The sequence below is a fragment of the Lissotriton helveticus genome, chromosome 5_1 (genome assembly GCF_964261635.1).
Source record: "Lissotriton helveticus chromosome 5_1, aLisHel1.1, whole genome shotgun sequence".
Classification (NCBI taxonomy): Eukaryota; Metazoa; Chordata; class Amphibia; order Caudata; family Salamandridae; genus Lissotriton; species Lissotriton helveticus.
The window spans coordinates 2,131,428,422-2,131,450,309 of record NC_136065.1 but is presented as its reverse complement, the minus strand read 5'-3'; the positions used below and the strand labels follow the sequence as shown (position 1 = coordinate 2,131,450,309).

General features: G+C 48.7%; 1 protein-coding gene across 1 annotated transcript in view; it reads left to right on the top strand.

Annotated features, from left to right (window-relative positions):
* Positions 1 to 21,888, top strand: part of HMCN2 (hemicentin 2) — a 761,275-nt gene that overhangs the window by 694,886 nt on the left and 44,501 nt on the right. The window contains exons 81-85 of the mRNA XM_078646218.1: positions 8,144 to 8,203; positions 9,630 to 9,749; positions 17,480 to 17,614; positions 18,113 to 18,232; positions 21,708 to 21,833. Of these exons, the coding sequence (XP_078502344.1) occupies positions 8,144 to 8,203; positions 9,630 to 9,749; positions 17,480 to 17,614; positions 18,113 to 18,232; positions 21,708 to 21,833 (561 nt within the window). The remainder of the gene's footprint in view (positions 1 to 8,143; positions 8,204 to 9,629; positions 9,750 to 17,479; positions 17,615 to 18,112; positions 18,233 to 21,707; positions 21,834 to 21,888) is intronic.

The following is a 21,888-nucleotide window of genomic DNA, read 5'->3' as shown; positions in this document are numbered from 1 at the left end:
TAATTTCAAGGGTGCAGGGGTGTCCAAAGGACACCCTGTTGCACCCCTGAAATAAGCATGGGTGCACATGTGGCGCACATACATGCCCTAAGGGCATGTATGTGCATTACATGGCACTTTGAAAAATGCTAAAAAGGGCATTTTTCAAGAAATTCGCAAATTACCACGAACTTGAAGTTGGTGGTAATTTGCGATTCCTTGGGACAATTAGCAATTTTTTTTCATCATACATTGTATTTAAGGAATCGCAAATGTTGCGATTCCTTAAATGCAATCGCAAAATAAGGAATGGCAAATATTGCGATTGCTTATTTTGCACCCAAATTCTTTCATACATACCATTTTGCGAAAATGAGTTCGCAAACGCCGAAATTCTGCGAATATCGGCGTTTGCGAACCTATTTGGCCTTCATACATATGGCCCTTACTGTGTAGTGGCTTTTCATAACTTTGTGTACACAAACGCATCTTTAACCTTACCGAAGTGTCTCTAAATAAGATTTGATCTCCTTTAGGGAATTTGAAGATCACACTCTCCACCTTACACATTATATCCCACACACCCACATGCACCGTTACGGCTGATACAAGAAAAGATCTCCAACAAACAGCCCTCTTCCGGGGCCCATGGGACATTGCAGCGCCGGCTCCACAGGACCAAAACACCTGAAGATGAAGCCTGACACCCACAAGGGCGTGTGAGGGCAGCACTTCCAGATAAGGAAGAACCCCTGGAACCATATATTCTAACCACACCTTCTCTTTAACGTTCTCTCTGCCCTCTCCACATAGAAACACGTACCCACACTGATTAGACATGTCAATTATAGTGAGGAGCAAGGGTACTGGACCTTAAACTGGCTCTTAGTCTCCCACTTTTTGATTAATCAAAACACAAGAAAACATCAGGCAGAACTTCACACATCACAAGCACTAAGGACGCATTTAAAAGACAAACACAAATGCATCCAAGAAAGCGCAAGTAAACAGGGCTCTTACCTACAGCCCCACATTTGGACTGGGTCATGAAGCCAGGCAGGAAGTAGAGAACTAAGGAAGCATGAGCGTGAACAGAATCTCAAGTCCTAAGGATATACCAGTCTGACACCGTTCGATGACTTGTACACTGTAACCAAACTACACCATTCGATGACTCGTACACGGCAACTAGATTACACTGTTCGATGACTTATGCACTGAAATTAAACTACACCTTTCGATGACTCGTACACTGCAACTATACTACAATGTTAGATGACTTGTACACTGCAACCAAACTACACCATTCGATGACTTATACACTGCAACTAAACGACACTATTCGATGAGATATACTGCAACTAAACTACACTGTTCGATGACTTATACACTGCAACTAAACTACACTGTTCGATGACTTATACACTGCAACTAAACTACACCGTTCGATGACTTATACACTGCAACTAAACGACACTGTTCGATGACATATACTGCAACTAAACTACACCGTTCGATGACTTATACACTGTAACTAAACTACACCTTGCGATGAATTACACACTGCAACTAAACTACACTGTTCGATGACATATACTGCAACTAAACTACACTGTTCGATGATTTATACACTGCAACTTAACTACACTGTTCGATGACTTATACACTGCAACTAAACTACACTGTTCGCTGACTTATACACTGCAACTAAACTACACCATGCAATGAATTATACACTGCAATTAAACTACACTGTTTGATGACTTATACACTGCAACTAAACTACACCATGCGATGAATTATACACTGCAACTAAACTACACCATGTGATGAATTATACACTGCAACTAAACTACACCATGCGATGAATTATACACTGCAACATTCTTAAAGACATACAAAAACACAGCATAAACACATATCTCCCACAGTGCCCCAGACTCTAGTCTGTGATGCAGACTTTGGAGCCTTATTCAAGGCACTCTCGATGACTTGCAGCATTATTGCCCCACACAGATGGAAACAGAGCACTGAACACATACAACCAGCATGACAGAAGCATGTGAGCGTTTGCTGTTCAGATACTTGCGCAGGCATGAGCCAATATCTCCACATTTCCAGAAGAAGCGAGACGTGCCCATTTGGCACCGTACGAAACATCAGCTGAAGACGCGAGTAAAACTACATATGAAAAGGCGTAGGTTAAAAAGAAGCAGGGGGTGGAGTGCCACTAAAACGTAATCAGCCTGCACTTTCACATGACATTCAATCCTCTATTTCGTAATATTGTACTTGCCATTTGCCATTTCATTAATGAGTGTAAAAGTCTGTAAATTACATTGAAGTTTCATAAGGAGATAAAATACATATTTCCCTGATGTATGATAGTACAACGCGATCATTTTGATCGCGGTACTTTACATCGCGGATTATACAACGCAAGTCGTTACAACGACTTGCGTTGGAGGGCACGGATTGAGGACTATTATAATGTTCTATTCCAACTCCAGCCCACTTAACAGTAGGGACGGTGTTGGAATAGAAAAGCACAATATTCCATAACCAAGAGCGACATCCAGCGCAAGTCGTAGTAATGACTTGCGTTGTAATGGCAGCGTGGTAAAGATCGTACAGTGTAAACACCACGTTGTAAACGACCTTTACCCATTTCCCTATTGTCTTAAAGCAATAGGGAAATTGCTTGAGGTGGCATCAGGTGTAGAAGCCCACCTGTGCCTACTTGAAACGTCCACCGCTGCTTCCACTTCAGCCCCCTCATAGGGTCCATGTGTGGCCCCATGAAAAGCCCTCCCCTGCTTCTCCCTCGGCCCTACCGTAGGCTCCATGTGTGGCCCCTTCAAAGGACCTACCGCTTCTTCAACCTGAGCCCCAGGAATAGAGCTCATATGTCGCAGCACGACAGATCTGCCACAGCCCATCCTCAGCCCCCACCACTGTCTGCCCAACATGTAGGATCATTGTGTGGCCACTTGAAACACCCACCACTGGCCCATCCACTGGCTCATGCTTCGAATCCGCATGTGGCCACTTGAAATTCTCCCGCTGTCCCAATGTTTCAACTTGTCACCAATCTTTCACAATCTATCTATTTAAAGAAGGCCGGAACATTTGATGGACACGCATCAAAAGCATGTATGTAGAAAACATATTCAGAAGGTTGAGCATTCAGTCCTGTTAGAGGACCCTGGACTGTTGAGTCTGACTTTATGTTAAAGAGCATTTTGCTATTGGTTCAAAGTGGGTAGTAATGAACGGCGAGTATATGGTACTTTTTGTGTGTGACTTGAGTTGTGGGCTTTGCCCTGTTCCCAAGGCAGCGGTCTACTGTGATGCTAAGTTTGAGGTTTTGGCTTGGAAGCCTGAGGGGTGAGCGTAGCAGCGATGTCCCTCTCTAGCAGTGCTTAGATCCTGTGGGTGAGATGTGGAAGTCTAGATCTGCCGGTGTCCTGCCTCATGTGTTCTAGCCGGCATGTGCTATCTGATGTATACAACCTATCAGTCCTACCTCATGTGGCCTACCTTAAATGCCCTGCCTGACCTATCCTACATAATCCGTCCTATCAGACATGTCCTACCTGATCTGTCTTACCTGGTGTGTCCTGCCTGATGTGTCCTGCCTGGTGTGTCCTGCCTGATTTGCCCTGCCTGGTGTGTCCTGCCTGATGTGTCCTGCCTGATGTGTCCTGCGACTCCTGCCTGATGTGTCCTACCTGATGTGTCCTGCCTGGTGTGTCCTGCCTGATGTGTCCTGCCTGATGTGTCCTGCGACTCCTGCCTGATGTGTCCTACCTGATGTGTCCTGCCTGATGTGTCCTGCCTGATGTGTCCTACCTGATGTGTTCTACCTGATGTGTCCTGCCTGATGTGTCCTGCCTGATGTGTCCTGCCTGATGTGTCCTACCTGGTCTGTCCTGCCTGATGTGTCCTGCGACTCCTGCCTGATGTGTCCTGCCTGATGTGTCCTGCCTGATGTGTCCTGCCTGATATGTCCTACCTGATGTGTCCTGCCTGATGTGTCCTGCCTGATGTGTCCTACCTAGTGCGTCCTGCCTGATGTGTCCTACCTGATGTGTCCTGTCTGATGTGTCCTGCCTGATGTGTCCTGTCTGATCTGTCCTGCCTGATGTGTCCTGTCTGATCTGTCCTGACTGATGTGTCCTGTCTGATGTGCCCTACCTGGTCTGTCCTACCTGATGTGTCCTACCTGATGTGTCCTGTCTGATGTGTCCTGCCTGATGTGACCTGCCTGATGTGTCCTGCCTGATGTGTCCTGTCTGATCTGTCCTGCCTGATGTGTCCTGCCTGATATGTCCTACCTGATGTGTCCTGCCTGATGTGACCTGCCTGATGTGTCCTGTCTGATCTGTCCTGTCTGATCTGTCCTGCCTGATGTGTCCTGTCTGATCTGTCCTGACTGATGTGTCCTGTCTGATGTGCCCTACCTGGTCTGTCCTGCCTGATGTGTCCTGCCTGATGTGTCCTGCCTGATGTGTCCTGCCTGATATGTCCTACCTGATATGTCCTGCCTGATGTGTCCTGCCTGATGTGTCCTGCCTGATGTGTCCTGCCTGATGTGTCCTGCCTGATATGTCCTACCTGATGTGTCCTGCCTGATGTGTCCTGCCTGATGTGTCCTGCCTGATGTGTCCTGCCTGATATGTCCTACCTGATGTGTCCTGCCTGATGTGTCCTGCCTGATGTGTCCTACCTAGTGCGTCCTGCCTGATGTGTCCTACCTGATGTGTCCTGTCTGATGTGTCCTGCCTGATGTGTCCTGTCTGATCTGTCCTGCCTGATGTGTCCTGTCTGATCTGTCCTGACTGATGTGTCCTGTCTGATGTGCCCTACCTGGTCTGTCCTACCTGGTGTGTCCTGCCTGATGTGTCCTGTCTGATGTGTCCTGCCTGATGTGACCTGCCTGATGTGTCCTGCCTGATGTGTCCTGTCTGATCTGTCCTGCCTGATGTGTCCTGCCTGATATGTCCTACCTGATGTGTCCTGCCTGATGTGACCTGCCTGATGTGTCCTGTCTGATCTGTCCTGTCTGATCTGTCCTGCCTGATGTGTCCTGTCTGATCTGTCCTGACTGATGTGTCCTGTCTGATGTGCCCTACCTGGTCTGTCCTGCCTGATGTGTCCTACCTAGTGTGTCCTGCCTGATGTGTCCTGCCTGATGTGTCCTGCCTGATGTGTCCTGCCTGATGTGTCCTACCTGGTCTGTCCTGCCTGATGTGTCCTACCTAGTGTGTCCTGCCTGATCTGTCCTGCCTGATGTGTCCTGCCTGATGTGTCCTGCCTGATGTGACCTGCCTGATGTGTCCTGCCTGATGTGTCCTGTCTGATCTGTCCTGCCTGATGTGTCCTGCCTGATGTGTCCTGTCTGATGTGCCCTACCTGATGTGTCCTACCTGGTCTGTCCTACCTGGTGTGTCCTACCTAGTGCGTCCTGCCTGATGTGTCCTGCCTGATATGTCCTACCTGATGTGTCCTGCCTGATGTGACCTGCCTGATGTGTCCTGTCTGATCTGTCCTGTCTGATCTGTCCTGCCTGATGTGTCCTGTCTGATCTGTCCTGACTGATGTGTCCTGTCTGATGTGCCCTACCTGGTCTGTCCTGCCTGATGTGTCCTACCTAGTGTGTCCTGCCTGATATGTCCTACCTGATGTGTCCTGTCTGATGTGTCCTACCTAGTGTGTCCTGCCTGATGTGTCCTGCCTGATGTGTCCTGCCTGATGTGTCCTGCCTGATGTGTCCTGCCTGATGTGTCCTGCCTGATGTGTCCTGTCTGATCTGTCCTGCATGATGTGTCCTGTCTGATGTGTCCTACCTGGTCTGTCCTGCCTGATGTGTCCTACCTGATCTGTCCTGCCTGATGTGTCCTACCTGATCTGCCCTGCCTGATGTGCCCTACCTGGTTTGTCCTACCTGGTGTGTCCTACCTGGTGTGTCCTGCCTGATGTGTCCTGCCTGATGTGTCCTGTCTGGTGTGTCCTGCCTGATGTGTCCTGCCTGATGTGCCCTACCTGGTCTGTCCTGCCTGATGTGTCCTACCTGGTCTGTCCTGCCTGATGTGTCCTGCCTGATGTGTCCTGCCTGATGTGTCCTACCTGTTCTGTCTTGCCTGATGTGTCCTACCTGATGTGTCCTGCCTGATGTGTCCTGCCTGATGTGTCCTGCCTGATGTGTCCTGCCTGATGTGTCCTGCCTGATGTGTCCTGCCTGATGTGTCATACCTGATCTGTCCTGCCTGATGTGTCCTACCTGATCTGTCCTGCCTGATGTGTCCTACCTGGTCTGTCCTGCCTGATGTGTCCTACCTGATCTGTCCTGCCTGATGTGTCCTGCCTGATGTGCCCTACCTGGTCTGTCCTGCCTGATGTGTCCTACCTGGTCTGTCCTGCCTGATGTGTCCTGCCTGATGTGTCCTGCCTGATGTGTCCTACCTGATCTGTCTTGCCTGATGTGTCCTACCTGATGTGTCCTGCCTGATGTGTCCTGCCTGATGTGTCCTGCCTGATGTGTCCTGCCTGATGTGTCCTGCCTGATGTGTCCTGCCTGATGTGTCATACCTGATCTGTCCTGCCTGATGTGTCCTACCTGATCTGTCCTGCCTGATGTGTCCTACCTGGTCTGTCCTGCCTGATGTGTCCTACCTGATCTGTCCTGCCTGATGTGTCCTGCCTGATGTGCCCTACCTGGTCTGTCCTGCCTGATCTGTCCTGCCTGATGTGTCCTGCCTGATGTGTCCTGCCTGATGTGTCCTGCCTGATGCGTCCTACCTGGTCTGTCCTGCCTGATCTGTCCTACCTGGTCTGTCCTACCTGATCTGTCCTGCCTGATGTGTCCTGGCTGATGTGCCCTACCTGATCTGTCCTGCCTGATGTGTCCTGGCTGATGTGTCCTGCCTGATGTGTCATACCTGATCTGTCCTGCCTGATGTGTCCTACCTGATCTGTCCTGCCTGATGTGTCCTACCTGGTCTGTCCTGCCTGATGTGTCCTACCTGATCTGTCCTGCCTGATGTGTCCTGCCTGATGTGCCCTACCTGGTCTGTCCTGCCTGATCTGTCCTGCCTGATGTGTCCTGCCTGATGTGTCCTGCCTGATGTGTCCTGCCTGATGCGTCCTACCTGGTCTGTCCTGCCTGATCTGTCCTACCTGATGTGCCCTACCTGGTCTGTCCTACCTGATCTGTCCTGCCTGATGTGTCCTGCCTGATGTGTCCTGCCTGATGTGTCCTGCCTGATGTGTCCTGCCTGATGTGCCCTACCTGGTCTGTCCTACCTGATCTGTCCTGCCTGATGTGTCTTGCCTGATGTGTCCTACCTGGTCTGTCCTGCCTGATGTGTCCTGCCTGATGTGTCCTGTCTGATCTGTCCTGCCTGATGTGTCCTGTCTGATGTGTCCTACCTAGTGTGTCCTGCCTGATGTGTCCTACCTGATGTGTCCTGCCTGATGTGTCCTGCCTGATGTGTCCTGCCTGATGTGTCCTGCCTGATGTGTCCTGGCTGATCTGTCCTGCCTGATCTGTCCTACCTGGTTTGTCCTACCTGGTGTGTCCTGCCTGGTGTGTCCTGCCTGATGTGTCCTGCCTGATGTGTCCTGCCTGATGTGTCCTGTCTGATCTGTCCTGCCTGATCTGTCCTACCTGGTCTGTCCTGCCTGGTGTGTCCTGCCTGGTGTGTCCTGCCTGATGTGTCCTGCCTGATCTGTCCTACCTGATGTGTTGTAACTGGTCTGTCCTGCCTGGTCTGTGAGTGCATGCGAGCTTCTGCTGAGGGGTCCTGGCACCTTCGAACAGTGTGACATTTACTCACCAAATGATTCTGCACAGGGATTGCAATGGAAGGGTTTCACCTCTGCCGTGTTGTGTGTTTTCTTTCACAAGAGGGTTGGGGTGAGAGGGAGACTGAGAAGCCATAATGAGGATTTCCTACACCCTCATACCTGCTCATGTGGATGCATTGATGAAGTGCCCACATACAATGCACTCGCTCTCTGAAGGTTACACTTAGCGAGAGGCCATGTCAGTGCAGGAAGGGCCCCTTCTCTCGCTGGCACTGCCCGCTGGCGCACAGAGGCTTCAAAGGAGGGCGGCTCTTCCATGTACACTGACCTGACACAATATTTGTCTTTGCCACAGATGCGGCTCGAGATTCGTGTCCAGGCGGCTTCCTGCTGAGTGAAAACTCCTACTGCACAGGTAAGTGAGTGCTGCTGGCACCTGCGTAACGCACATGCCCCGCACCCTCCACAATCCGCCTCATCTTCACTTCCAAAGGCATTACTGCTCTGTATCAGGTGAACGGACATTTTAATAAGTTAGCTAGGATCACCAACACAGACGGCTTCACCAGATTCCTGTATCTGAGCTCAAGACTGAGTAGCCATTCACTGAAGACAGGAGCAGGTGACCTCCTGCTGGTCATTGTAAGGATATTGCAAGTCACAGAGGAGTTTCATAACCATATAGAGGAATGAGGCGGGATTCAGGTCTTAGATTGTAGGGTTGCACCCTGACCCCTGCAGTGGGTCTTCAATCCATGGGGCTATCCTCTTTATAAAAGGACAGTGAGAACACGACTACATTTAGGCAGACTTTGCAGTATGCATGCCCTGTTAAGTACCCGTCCTGAAGGCAATGCCACTCATATGGGTCTCCCACACATCATTTAACCTCCTAGAAAGGATACTGCATTCTATTGCGAAACTGAGAAGAAGATGACAACTTTCATCTTGGTCAGCCTGCCAAGAGGGCTTTAAGCACAGGGAGGATGAATAGGATATCCTAGTAAGTGTTGCCGCCTGTCTTGTTTTCTGCAAAACAGACAGGTCTGGCTCACTCTCTTCTGAGCCTTTCATTACTGTTTTTGAAGGACCCCAGACCCTGCATGCAATTTCCTGTCCTCTTTCAGTTTCCATGGTCAGCAGGCAGCCATGGGCCATAGCCTCAGTTTCATCATCAGTGTTTTTGGGGGGGAAAATGGGGGGGATCCAGCCTCACCCCTCAGCCTCTTCTTTGAGGGGCTGTATCGACGAATGACCACCTACGTGCCTTTGTTGCTGCCTCAACCCAGCATGGTTTGCAAACGTCAATCAAAACACACAGCAGTCGTTGAAGCTGAGAGTTTGGGGGGCTCCACGCAAGCTTTCGGTGACAGTCGTGAGGGGTTTGGGAGAGAGTCGGTTGAAGTGTATTTGGAGAAGGAGAGGGTCCTTTGAATGAGTGAGACTATTCTGAAACGAATAGCGTTGGTGATGTTTAGACTGAGTGAGACGTCTGACCTGGACAGAGAAGTGAGTTTGTCCCAATATTTGCTGATAACTGTTCCTGACACTAGAATTATATAGGAAGGTATTTCACTGAGGTATATGTAGGAAATATTTGCAGACGTTCATGATGTGAAGACATTCATAGATGTTCCGAAATCTGGGAGAGAAAGGTAAATCAGTGCTGCGTTATCATGCAGGAGTTGTTTGCAGATGCCCGCTCCTGATGTCGGCGGTGCATGATAAGTTAGTGCAGCATTGTTTGCGCTGAAGTTGTTTACAGTTCTCTGATGGTCACTCCTTTCTGTGCCGTGGACTGACATTAACTCCTCTCTGTGTCTCTCCTTCCTGTGTCACAGATGAGAACGAGTGTGATCTGGGAAGTGTCTGCTCCCACACCTGCCACAACACTTTGGGCAGCTTCTCTTGTGCTTGCCCCAGTGGATATGTCCTGGCACCCGATAGTACTACCTGCCGAGGTGAGTCTGGCTGCGGCTAAGAGATGGTTTGAGGCTGGGGCAGAAATACCTCTACACTGGTAGGCTATAATTATATGTTTGCTGCATGTGCAGCTGTAGATACACACGCTCTGCATACTTCCACCACCTGCAATTGGGCTCAGACGTGTACAAATTGTTTTTCTTCTAGGGAACGCTTTTCAAGTTATGGGACCTTGTGGCTCCACCTATTAGTGGTATTGAGCAGGGGCATCAGCTCCATTGTTAAATTTTTTTTTTCTGCCATCTGGTTCAGATGTGTCAATATGATCTCCAGTTTTATGCTGTATAGTTTTCACGCCAGGAGCCGCGGATACATTTTCCCCTCGTTTGTTCCAAACAATCCTCCTTTCTCGTTGGTCTACACCGTCAAGTACCTTTCTACTTCGTGTCAGTCACCAACCTCTCGACTCCCACCTTGGAGTGGAGAATGTCCCTGTGATGGAAATGACTCCATTCTGGTTCTGTCCTTGCCACACCAAGTACCTGAGATCTAACCTCCAAGACGTCTGCAATCTTTGCCTGTCTCCCAGCCTCCGCGAACCCTCCTGTTCGGCTTGCTTCGTATTCCATTAAGAAATGACTCTTCAGAACTGACGCGCTAGTCACCTCGTCCTGGGCAAAATGGCTCATAGATGGGAGGAGGAAGAGACCCCAGGCATCTTCGGTGAGCGGGAGGTCGAAGTGGTGGACGCTCCAGCTGTTGAAATAGAGGCAGCCTTCTCTCCAGGAAAGCTTAGACTCCAAGACAGATGTGGATATCAGAAGAGCCTCCACAGGCCCAGCACTCAAAGAAAACAGCTGTGAGTACTTCTACTATGAAGCCTCTGGTGCACCACTGCCTTCCGCCATGGTCGATACTAACAGGCCAAGCTAAATTCAACACCTGTCCCACACTCAACACTGAAGCCCTCCTCATGGCCCGAGCATTATCTGCTCCTTCGTCATCAGAATCAAAGACGCATCTCAACTGTCCTTGGACTCGAAATGCATGGAGCCAAAGTTTTTGGAGCATAGACAAACCGCATCACAGCCTTCGGAGCTGAAGGCCGAGTTCGGCACCAAGGTCCTTGGAACTAAAGCATCCGGAGCCAAGATCGAGCTTGACACCTTCTGGACAGTGATCATCTTCGATTCCATCACAGCCGTCTTCTACTACTGACAAATCTGCTGCTTCTGATGATTCTGGAGATCCAATCCTTGTGCATCTGCGTTAACACATTTATGCCTGGCAGTAACACATCTATTTTTAGCCCTGCACTGGTCAGATCCTTAGCGAAACCTCCACAAATGCCGAAGGATTATGCTCCTCATAAGAGGAAATTTGCTTTCGAGGATGCCATCAGCCCCCAGAGGCCCAAAATACACGACAGGACAGGGCTACCTCTCCATTACCTCCTGCTCATCCTCTTCCTTCTTCACCTCCGTCTGTTTCTCCTGTGTTGCCTTTGAAGTCTCCACTCACCAGGGGTTCCTTACACCCCGGGCGGGGATAGTCCTACGCTCCCTGGTGACTCCCCTAACCCCCATGACCCACTGGGCCTAGACCCCTTCGATGACTATGATGTAGAACCCTCGCAGATACGGACCCAGACTTGTGCCCCGCTAAACCCTCTCCCCCAGATGACGTTACTTCATACCATGGGGTTCTACCTAGGGATGCTACTTTCCACAATGTAGAGCTCCATGTGCTACAAGAAGAGGAGGATTTCCTTGTGGAAACCCTCTCTTCTACCCAACCCTCGTAGGGTTTCTCAAACCTGCCAAGGAGATTTTCAAGGAGCCAGTTAAGACGAGAGTTAGCATGCCTAGAATTGAGAGGAAGTTCAAGGCCTCCCCCAGTGACCCTCCATACATTCATAGCCAGTTACCTTCTTACTCTCTGGTGGTTCAGAAAACCAGGAAACACTCTAACACACAAGGCACTGGTGATGTGCCCCCAATCAATCAATCAAGATATTTGTATAGCGCGCTACTCACCCGGAGGGTCTCAAGGCGCTTGGGGGAGGGGGGTCCGCTACTGCTCGAACAGCCAGGTCTTGACCAGGAGAGCAGTAGGATAGATGCCGGGGGAAGAGAGTGGCCACATAGTCGGCGATGCTTTGGCAAATTGCCAGTTCCATAAGCTCACTCTCCCGGAACGACTGCACCCGGCAGACTTGGTTGAATATCTCTCAGAACAGAACCGCATGAAAGGGCAGCAGTTGGTAGCAGACGGAAAGGCTATTTCCAATACCAAGTACCCGCTGCGCTCTGGATGCTGCAGATACGGCCACTCACAGCATTAACACAAGCCTCCTCTTTCAACGCCATGCGTGGCTGTGTTTATCTGGGTTCAAGCTGGAGGTCCAGCAGCACCTCCTGAATGTCCAGTTCAGTGGCCCTCAGGTCAACGAGACGCCAAAAAAATAAAGAATGACACTGATACAGCCAAGGCCATGGGCGGCCTCCAAACGCTGCCTCCCTGAGGTTCCTTTTGGCGCTCATAATTTTGTGGAGCATCCAAAACCCCCATTCCAGGAATCTCTTCCAACTTCATTAGAACAATGCAACAATCCCCCTCGCGTGGTTACTACAGGGGTGGTTACATAGGGAACAAAGGTAAGGGTAGAGGCAATGGTGCAGGCTCAGAAGGAATTTCCCCCCGAAACAGTGACGATCTTTGACTTACCCCTGATCACACAACGCCTGCAGGTTTCAGGGCTTTCCGCCCCACTGGTCAGAAACCACCTCAGACCATTGGGTTCTGGATTTACAGGATGAGTATGGTCTGGAACTCACACAGACACCCCCAAACACCCCCCCCCTCGGCAACACAAACTATCCAAAGAACATTTGCGACTTCTTCATGAGGAGCTGCAGGCTCTCCTGGACATGGGGGACATAGAGTCTGTTTTGCCACAACACTGTGGAAAGGGTTACATGCCCAGCACTTTCTTATCCCCAGGAAGGACAGCTCTCTTAGACCCATCCGTGATCTCAGGCCCCTCAACAAATACATTCTGCTGGAGCACTTCCATATGGTGACTCTACAGGATGTCAAACCGTTATTGCAGAAATACGTCTTCGTGAACATCCTAGATCTGAAGGACGCCTACTTCCCCATACTCATCCACCGAGCACATCGAAGATACATGAGGTTTGTGGTAAGTGGACATCATTATCAATTCAAAGGGCTCCCCTTTAGGGTTACCACAGCTCCAAGGGATTTTACCAAATGCGTAGCCTTGGTGGCAGCTCATCTCAGAAGGAGCAGCATTCACGTGTGCCCTTACTCAGGCGACTGGCTGATCAAGAGCGCCATGCAGCAACTCTGCCTGGCACACACCCAGACCAAAAACAACACCTTGCTCAGTCTGGGTTTCAACATTAAACTGACCGAATCCCACCTCCAGCAACTTCAAGCACAGCCCTCCCTTGAGGCTGTCCTAGATGTGTGTGTGGGAAAGGCTTACCCCAGCCCAGCAAGAATACAAGCCTTCCAAACCTTTATTCAGCCAGATCTTCAGGCGTCAGGTGACAATCAGAAGTGTGATGCGTTTATTAAACATGTTGACCTCTTGTGTAGCTATAGTCCCTCATGCCAGGCTCCACATGTGCCCGATAGAGGAGTGCCCAGCAGAACAGTAGCCTCGAGCGGAGGGTCATCTATAGGACCTACTGATGGTTCGGGCCGCTCACATCCTTCTCAACAGTGGTGGAACGCAAACAACCTGTTACAAGGGCGGCCTTTCCTGGACCCAGTTCCACAAGAGACCATCACCACGGATTTATTCCTCACTCACATGTTGGGGAGCGCATCTTAATCGTCCCACTGTGCAAGGTCAGTAGACCACTGGCCAGCAAACTTTTCACATCATCAGCCTGGATCTGCTGGCCATCCAGCTCACTCCCCGGGCTTTTCACTCTCTCATCCAAGGCAAGACAGTCTTGTTATACATGGATACCATGACTGCCATGTTGTACTTACAGAAACAAGGGGCACACATTCACCACAATTGTACAAAGTAGCCTAGAGCATATGGTGGTGGACAGTGCATCACAGAGTACATCTTTTCATTCAGGGGGGACAACAGTCTGGCAGAGCTGTTCAGCAGGCTGCGCCAACAAGTCGATGAAAGGCAACTCCACCCCCAGATCCTACTCCCGTACTTTCAGCCTTGGGGTTCCTACAGATAGACCTGCTCGCCACTGCTGAAAATGCAAAATGACCAAACTTTGCCGCCAGCCTACCGCACCCACAGTCCATGAGCAATGCAATATGGATGACTTGTCGAGGGATATTTGCCTATGCTTTTTCTCCTCAGCCACTCTTATTGCTCCTGGCCAGGAGGATGACACAGACATTCCTCCCACTCATCTTAGTGGCACCATCCTGGGCACTCCAGCCATGGTACTTCACACTGCTGGAACTCTTTCTAGTCTCACATGAGAAGCTCCCCAACTGGCCAGACCTTCTCACACAAAACCACGGCGCATTCAGACACCACAGCCCTCAGCAGCTCAACCTTGCGTTCCGGAACCTGAGGTCTTAGAATTTGGTTTCCTTAACCTACCAATAGAGTGTATCTCTATTCTCAAAGAGACACCCAGGTCTCCTACCAGGGCCTGTTACGAAGCCAAGTGGAAACCTTTCATGCTCTACTGTCTTCCTAAAAATGTAAGTCCTCTCACAGCTTCTATTCAAGACATTGTCTGTTACCTCCTTCACTTACAGAAGTCAGGCCTCGCCTACACTTATATTGGTTTACAGCTTCTGGCTGCTGTAGCTGCCTACTTACAGAATAGGCAACATGTTTCACTATTCGGAATACCAGTCATTAAAGCATCCAAGGAAAGCCTCAAGAGGGTCATTCCACCCCGGACGCCTCCTGCTTCTGTCTGGATCCTTAACATAGTCCTGACTAGACTTATGGGCCCTCCTTTGGAACAACTTCCCTCTTGCCCAGTGCAGTTCTTGTCTTGGAAGGTGGCTTTTCTGGTAGCCATCACTTTCCTAAGAGGAGTTAGTGAAAAACACACCCTTTGCTTGGAAGACACTTGCTTCTAGGTGCATCAGGATAGAGTGGTTCTCAGAAGCAATCCGAAATTCCTCCCTAAGGTAGTTTCTAGGTTCCACTTTAATCAGACAGTCAAGCTGCCAGTCTTCTTTCCACACCAACATACACAAGCAGAAGGTGCTCTGCACACTCTTGATGTCAAAAGAGGATTGTATTATATCAACAGGAGAAAACCTTCCGGTAAGACCAACAGCTATTTGTGCCCTACTCCAAGCCACTCTAAGGACGTGCTCTTTCCAAGGGAGGTGTTGCACGTTGGTTGGTCAAGTGCATACAGACTTGTTATGCCAAAGCTAAAAGAACCCTGCCCATCCCTCCCAGACCTCATTTCACTCCAAAGAAATGGGCTTCTATGGCTTTCTTAGGTAATATTCGCCTATCTGACATATGCAAAGCAGCCACCCAGTCCACCCCTCATACCTTTACCAAACACTACTGTGTGGATGTTCTGGCCAGACACCAAGCTAGAGTTGGCCCGGCTCTCCCACATACACTTTTCCAATGTTCTGCAATGTCATCAGGTTAGGCCACTGCTTTTAGGAGGACTGCTTTTCAGTCTATGCACAACAAGTGTATCTACAGCTACAAACGGAAAATGTTACATCCACTTCGGGTATGTAAACTTAAGCTGCAAGTTCTGAACTGATAGACACAATCACGACTTTACTATCAATCCTTAAACACTTGCAGGAGTAGAATAAGGGAATTTCTGATGTATGAAGAGAAATGACTGTAACATTTATTGAACTCAAAGTAAGCCTGTCTAATTCAAAAAACCTTTAAAAAAAAGTATCTACAAAACTTTATCCTTTTAAAGTTAAGGGGTCATTCAGGAGAGGGGACCAGTACTGAGGCGTTGCTGTTAAAATTACAGACTCATAGAATCAAAACCAGGGATTCCAACTCAAATATATTAGCATTGAGCGCCAGCTGCATAATTTAAGGAAACATTCCAAGCACACATAATGGGGAAAGAAGCAAATAATAATATTAGCTACTCCCAATAATTAAGCCTGGCCCACATATATGCATGAATTTTTTAAAAAACTGATTTTGATGTGATCAAATAGTGGAAACATTTATTACATTTTGTATAGTTCTTCATGGTCAATTTCAGAGGGCGGAGCCAGCATTGGCATGTAATAGATCATAAAATGCTTAGTTATTTCAATTCTTTTTTAATCATTCTTTTTTTCAATATCCCACCCTTTTCTGGTTCCAGAACATGTTTTTTGCTTTTTCTTTATTCACTTTCTAACCTGACACTCATAAATGCTGCCATCTATTATTATCAATTATTACATCTGCCTGGCTGCAGAAACATATTTTTTCTGACTAGGTAAGGGTGAGGGAAAGAGGTGCTATTCATAGAACAGACCCAGAAATGTCCATTTTGCTTGAAAGCACTTATTAGGTTAAAGGTTAATGATCTTTACAATTCTTTAATTTGGGGTATTAATTTGAAAATATTAATATTACTTCATTTTATAAAAAAATATATTTTTATAAATAGATTTACAAGAAATTATTTTAAAATAACTACAGTGTATATTTAACCCAAAGTGCAAGCCTGTCAACAAAGGGCCTGATTACGGTCTTGGTGGATGAGATACTCTGTCACAAACATGACAGATATTCTATCTGCTGCATTACAAGTTCCATCAGATATAATGCACTTGTAATACGGCGGCGGTATATCCGTCACGTTTGTGATGGAGTAACCCTGTCCGCCAAGATCGTAATCAGTCCCGTAATGAATTACTAAATGTAGTAGGAAGTGCATGTGTGAAGTGCCTTCTAAGCCCATGTCTCCTCCTAAGCCCTTGTCCTCCTGCCTGGCCGGCAGTAACACCCTACTAGACATCAACCCTGATATCCACCAGGCTCCAATGTAGCGAGTCCTACACTCGAACGCGGGTTCCATCTATTCCACGGAGAATACGTTCATTAGCTTCAACTTGAAGGATCTTCGTTCTCTACTCCTACAACCTGCGTCAACTTCAAGAAAGACTGCGTGTGTTATGATGAGGTACTAGCACTGAACTCCACCTCTGGTGACCAGACCACACGCGAGCTATGACATCATCAAGCGCATGAAATGTAAGCGCTGAAAGCCACACCTTCTCAAGATATCTAACAGGACTATGGACAAACATCTTGTCGCACCACAGGCTTGGTCCTCCCCTTCTGAAGGTCAGGAAGACGCTTCAAACTCAACCTTGAGAAAGCATCTCTCCCAACCTCAACCGGGAACCCAAGCTAGTCCTGGCCCATGGCCCACGGCAGAGCCAGCTGCCCCCTCGTGCCCCCATGGGCCAGTCTACTCCACACACATATCTCATCTCACACTCGTTCTCTTGGTAGCCATGTTACATAGAAGCCAGTACATACATTCAGAGAGAGTGAGTGCAAGTAGAACATGCATGCTACAAAAAAAAATACAGATATGTTTTTAGAACAAGAGCAGAGTATAGGAGCCAGTGACCCACTCATAAATATGTCAGAACAAACATAGCAGTTTTCAGGACCTGCAGTGGGTTTCCAGGCACTGTGGGATGTAGGTGGGCGAGGGGTACAGAATGCACACCCAGGTAATGCAGACCTTGCTTGCACAGACATTGTTGCCTCATGCCTTCTCCTCTTCCCACACAGACGTGGACGAGTGTGATCTCGGAAGCCACACATGTCCGGTGGGCCAGCAGTGTGTCAACGTGCCAGGCTCCTTCCGGTGCCGGGTGAGGTGCGGTGCCGGATTCCACGCAGACGCTGAAGGGACCGGCTGTGAAGGTACCCCAGGACTTCAGGAAAGCTGTGAAAGTGTTGATAAGTGCGAGTGGAAGGGTTGGGGCGGGGTTGAAATGAGGTAGGGTATGAGGTGGAGTGAAAGCATTACTTTGAAAGTATAAGCAGTGGTAGAGGGAAGACACCCCGGAAAAGGTTGGTGAGCGACTGTAGGAAAGTGGCTCTATATATACTGGACCAAAGTGAGGTACAGTGTGCACAGAGTCCACAGTCCCCAGAGGTATGACAGAGGCTAAAGTTAGATATAACCTTACTCTCTAAAGTGGTAACTTGATCGAGCAGTAAGGCAGTATCAGAGGACAGTGTAAAGCATTTGTTGTACACACTCAGTCAGCAAATGGCACTTTCTCACAGCGACTGGGATGGAGCGCCTGCTAGGAATGTGTCAGATGTGTCGTGTGTCGTCACAGCTAAGGCTGAGGGGAGAGGTGTGCATCCTACAGTGATATAATGTCCTCTTTTGTTTATCTCTTTCTGTTTTAGATATTAATGAGTGTGAGGAGCCCCCGGCATCGCCCTGTGAACAGCGGTGCCTGAACACGGTGGGGTCCTACCAGTGCGCTTGTGACCCCGGGTACCAGCTGATCGGACAACGATGCATGGGTCTGTACCAAAGAGGGGTGGGGGGACGATGGGTGGTTTGAGGTATGTGAAAAATGGTGGGGGGAACTAAAGTGATCATTTCTTGGGGAGGGTGGTCTCTGGCTGGCCCCAACCTAGTGACACATAGGGGCTTATTTATGAGAGGCGTGCGCCACTTGGGGTCAGTTTTTTTGACACTCCGGCAGTGCCAACCGCCCAATCATATTAATGAGATAACGCAAAGCCACCATGCAAGGCCTGATGGATATGGAGTAAGACAAAGCAGTGCAAGTTGCTGCCTGTGCAGGGAGGCGTTCCTTGGGTGCTGCTGTGGGTTTCCCCTCGCAGCGCCCATGGATTTTGTCGCTCCCCCAGATTTGCTTAATCACGTAAACCTGGGTCATCGCTGAAACCTTAGGCCTCCCTGAGCGGTCATCACGAAGAGAAATATTTGTATTTCTCCTCATTTTTCCTCTTTCCACGTGTGTTACATTCTTCAGCTCACATAGAAAGCGGTAAACACATCTTTGGATTGTTTTTGTGCAGGAAGGTGCCCCTTCCTGCACAAAAACAATCGTGCCTACAACACAGACATGCTTGCACCATGGTGCAAGGGCGCCTGCATTAGTGCTAGGCAGCAAATTGTGCAGCAGCGCTGGGGTAAAGGACAGGAAGGCACTGTGTGGCATATTTACAATGCCCTTCTAGCACATTAACGCCACCGGAGGGTCACTTTTGTGACGATCTGGAGGCACAGTGTGCCAGCCCATATTTACCAGGCCACCCTGCGTGGCCTTTCATGGCCTTGTAAATACGCCTTACTCGAAGGGGTGTTCCGTGGGTGTTGCGGTGGGTGTTCCCACACAACACCCATGTTTTTTGACAGTGTCCCAGATTTACAACATAGTGTAAATCTAGGGCCGGACCAAAACTAACGCCTTCCCAAAGCAAGCGTAACGAGGAGAAATGTTTACATTTCTCCTCGTTTTTACCTCTTTACACGTATGCTGCATTCTGCAGCACGCATAGAATGAGGAAACGCCTCCTTTGATTGCTTTTGCGCTGAAAGGCGTCCCTTCCTGTACTAAAACAATCATGCCAACAACATAGACATCCTTGCACCTTGGTGCAAGGGTTCCTGTGTTGGCGGTACGCTGCAGTTTGTGCGCCAATGCTGGCAGAAAGGGCAGGAATGCGCCGTATCTTATCGAGACCCTTTACTTTTGTTGTATGGCAGCAGAGCTAGAAGGCATGCAGCGCTGCCCTATGCCAAAATAATGTAAATTTCCTCTTTGAACATTGGCCAACGCGTCCCAGGGGCCATGACATGCACCTCTTCAGCTCCCAAGTGACCGTTCCCTAGGGACCGACAAGAAATGTTCTTCTTACTTTGTTAATATCTTACACCGAAAGATGCCCGCTGCCACCTTGGCATCTTTCAGAGCTGCTGTATGTGGAGTTCACAGAGACAGTGCACCAGAAGCAGATTGCTGACAGAGACATTGAGCCAGGGGCTTAAGTGTAGGGCACAGCCTGGTCCCGCCCGAGCACCTGGTGGTTGAGATGCAGGCTTCTCGCCGCAGAGACGTTTTAAGGCATGGGCAAAGTGGGCTCTGGCCCAGGGCCCCAGCCTTCAAGGGGCCCCTGATAGAGCCAGCTCTGTACTGCAGATAGTCTTACCTTGATGACCTTTAATAATGCTTGAACAGATTGTTTTAAATATCTTTTCCTTAAATTAATTTTTATTGTGGGTGAGGTGTGAGGGTCTATTACGGACATTTTGCAGAGAAATGTTGTGCTTATGTTTCATGATAAAAGTTTATTTTAGATCTAAACAGGACCTCACATATGACAAATGGGGAATACAGAGATTATTTGCAGTGATATTAGTAAAGTAAAGTAAAGTCCACATTTGTAAAGCGCACAATCACCCGTAAGGGTCTCTAGGCGCTGGGGGCCGTCGGGAAGATTAAGCGAGCTATTGCCCAGAGTCGCATGGTGCTGGGCTGACCTGCCGCCGGAGCCGGGGATCGAACCGTGGTCCCCAGATTCCAGCGTCAGTCGCCCTGGCCGCGGCACCACACCTCTCCCACAATTAGTGAGTTGCTGCTGCGTTACAATATTGAAAACAAATCACTATCACTGAATATTAGATGTAAACACATTTAGAATTTGGACTCGTGGTCCTGTGTACTGTCAGTGACCTGGGCAAACAGGGCATAAAAGAGATGAAACTAGATCATAGATTCAAAGCTGTCCTGAGTGGGGCCCCCAAAATACATTTGGGCCAGGGCCCCTGAAATCCTTCAGATGTCTATGCTGCAATGCTCACTCCTTTATCCCTCAGCAATACAGAGCTATAGTATTAGTGAGTTGCGTAGGGTTCTCACGCAGAGCATAGTGCCTCAATTTCCACAGCACCAGCAATCCGGAGTTCCCATACATCAGGCAGATGGTATGCCGCTAAAAATTGAAGTTTTGCCGCGTGAATCTTTTCTGAATTCACATGCTGTGCATTATTCTGGCATCTAGTGATTGGATCTGGAATTGTAGTATTTCTTCTCTTTTTGTTTTTTGTTGTTGGTGGGCGTCCACGTACCACCATTTGGTGTCCTTCTTTGTCGTCGATGTGCTTCCTCCGGAAGCTCCCAATATGGAAGTTCCAGTGGCTGCTATGCTACTGTGGGACACCTCTATGGAGGCAGGTAGTGCCAGTCCTTTAAGAACGCTGATTGTCAACACAAGGATCTTAGCTGAAGGTCTAGGAGAAACATAAGAATGATTGCTAAATATAATCGGAGAATTAGCAAAAATTACAACACATACAAATGAGACATGGTTGAATTAGCAAAAAAACAAATAGTGTGATAGGTTAAAAACTGGATTTGCTTAGACTGAAATGGCCTAAGACAGTAAAGCACTGGCATGTTTCGACTGATTGTAGATTGAACAGCCTTCTTCAGGATAGATCCCCCCTTCTGTAGGATGAAACCAATTCCAAAGATGCAGATTGTGCTTAATTATGTGGCAGTGTGCGAGGAATGTAACTGGACATATTTGTTGATGAGGTAGACGTTAACACAAATCTTTTTGTAAGTGTCTATTTACATTAATTTCTATGTCTCACACTCTGATGCAATACACCTTGGTACCTATGTGAAGAGTAGACAGAGAAGCTGGTAGTACTGGTAAGTAGTGCATCCAGGGTCCTGTTTGCACACTCTTCTAAAACCATATAGGGCGTGTCTTTATGCTTGTGCACCCAGCAAGTTAAAATGTGGTGGATGTGTTCTGGGAATTGGTACACATATGCACACTTATACAAACCTCAGTTGTGAAGGCAACTTGTGGTTTGGTTCTGCAGTTTTTGAATCTGCCATCTTGTGATTTACTAGGCGTGAAAGGACATGGGTGCTGTAGACCATATGAGCCAGGGGCAGTAGGGTAGCCAAGTGAGAAGCGTGTGTTAAGGTTCTCTGCATCTTATTTCTTGCAGACATTGATGAGTGCACCAGGAACGTCTGTCCCCAACAGCGCCAGTGCAAGAATACACCTGGGGGTTATGTATGCCTGGAGGCCTGCCCTGCTGGCACCACCCGCACAGAGGCGGGCGTCTGCTCCGGTAAGTGCTTTAGATGTGTAGTGGGAAGGAGGCTTGTGGTGGACTCCGGCTCTGG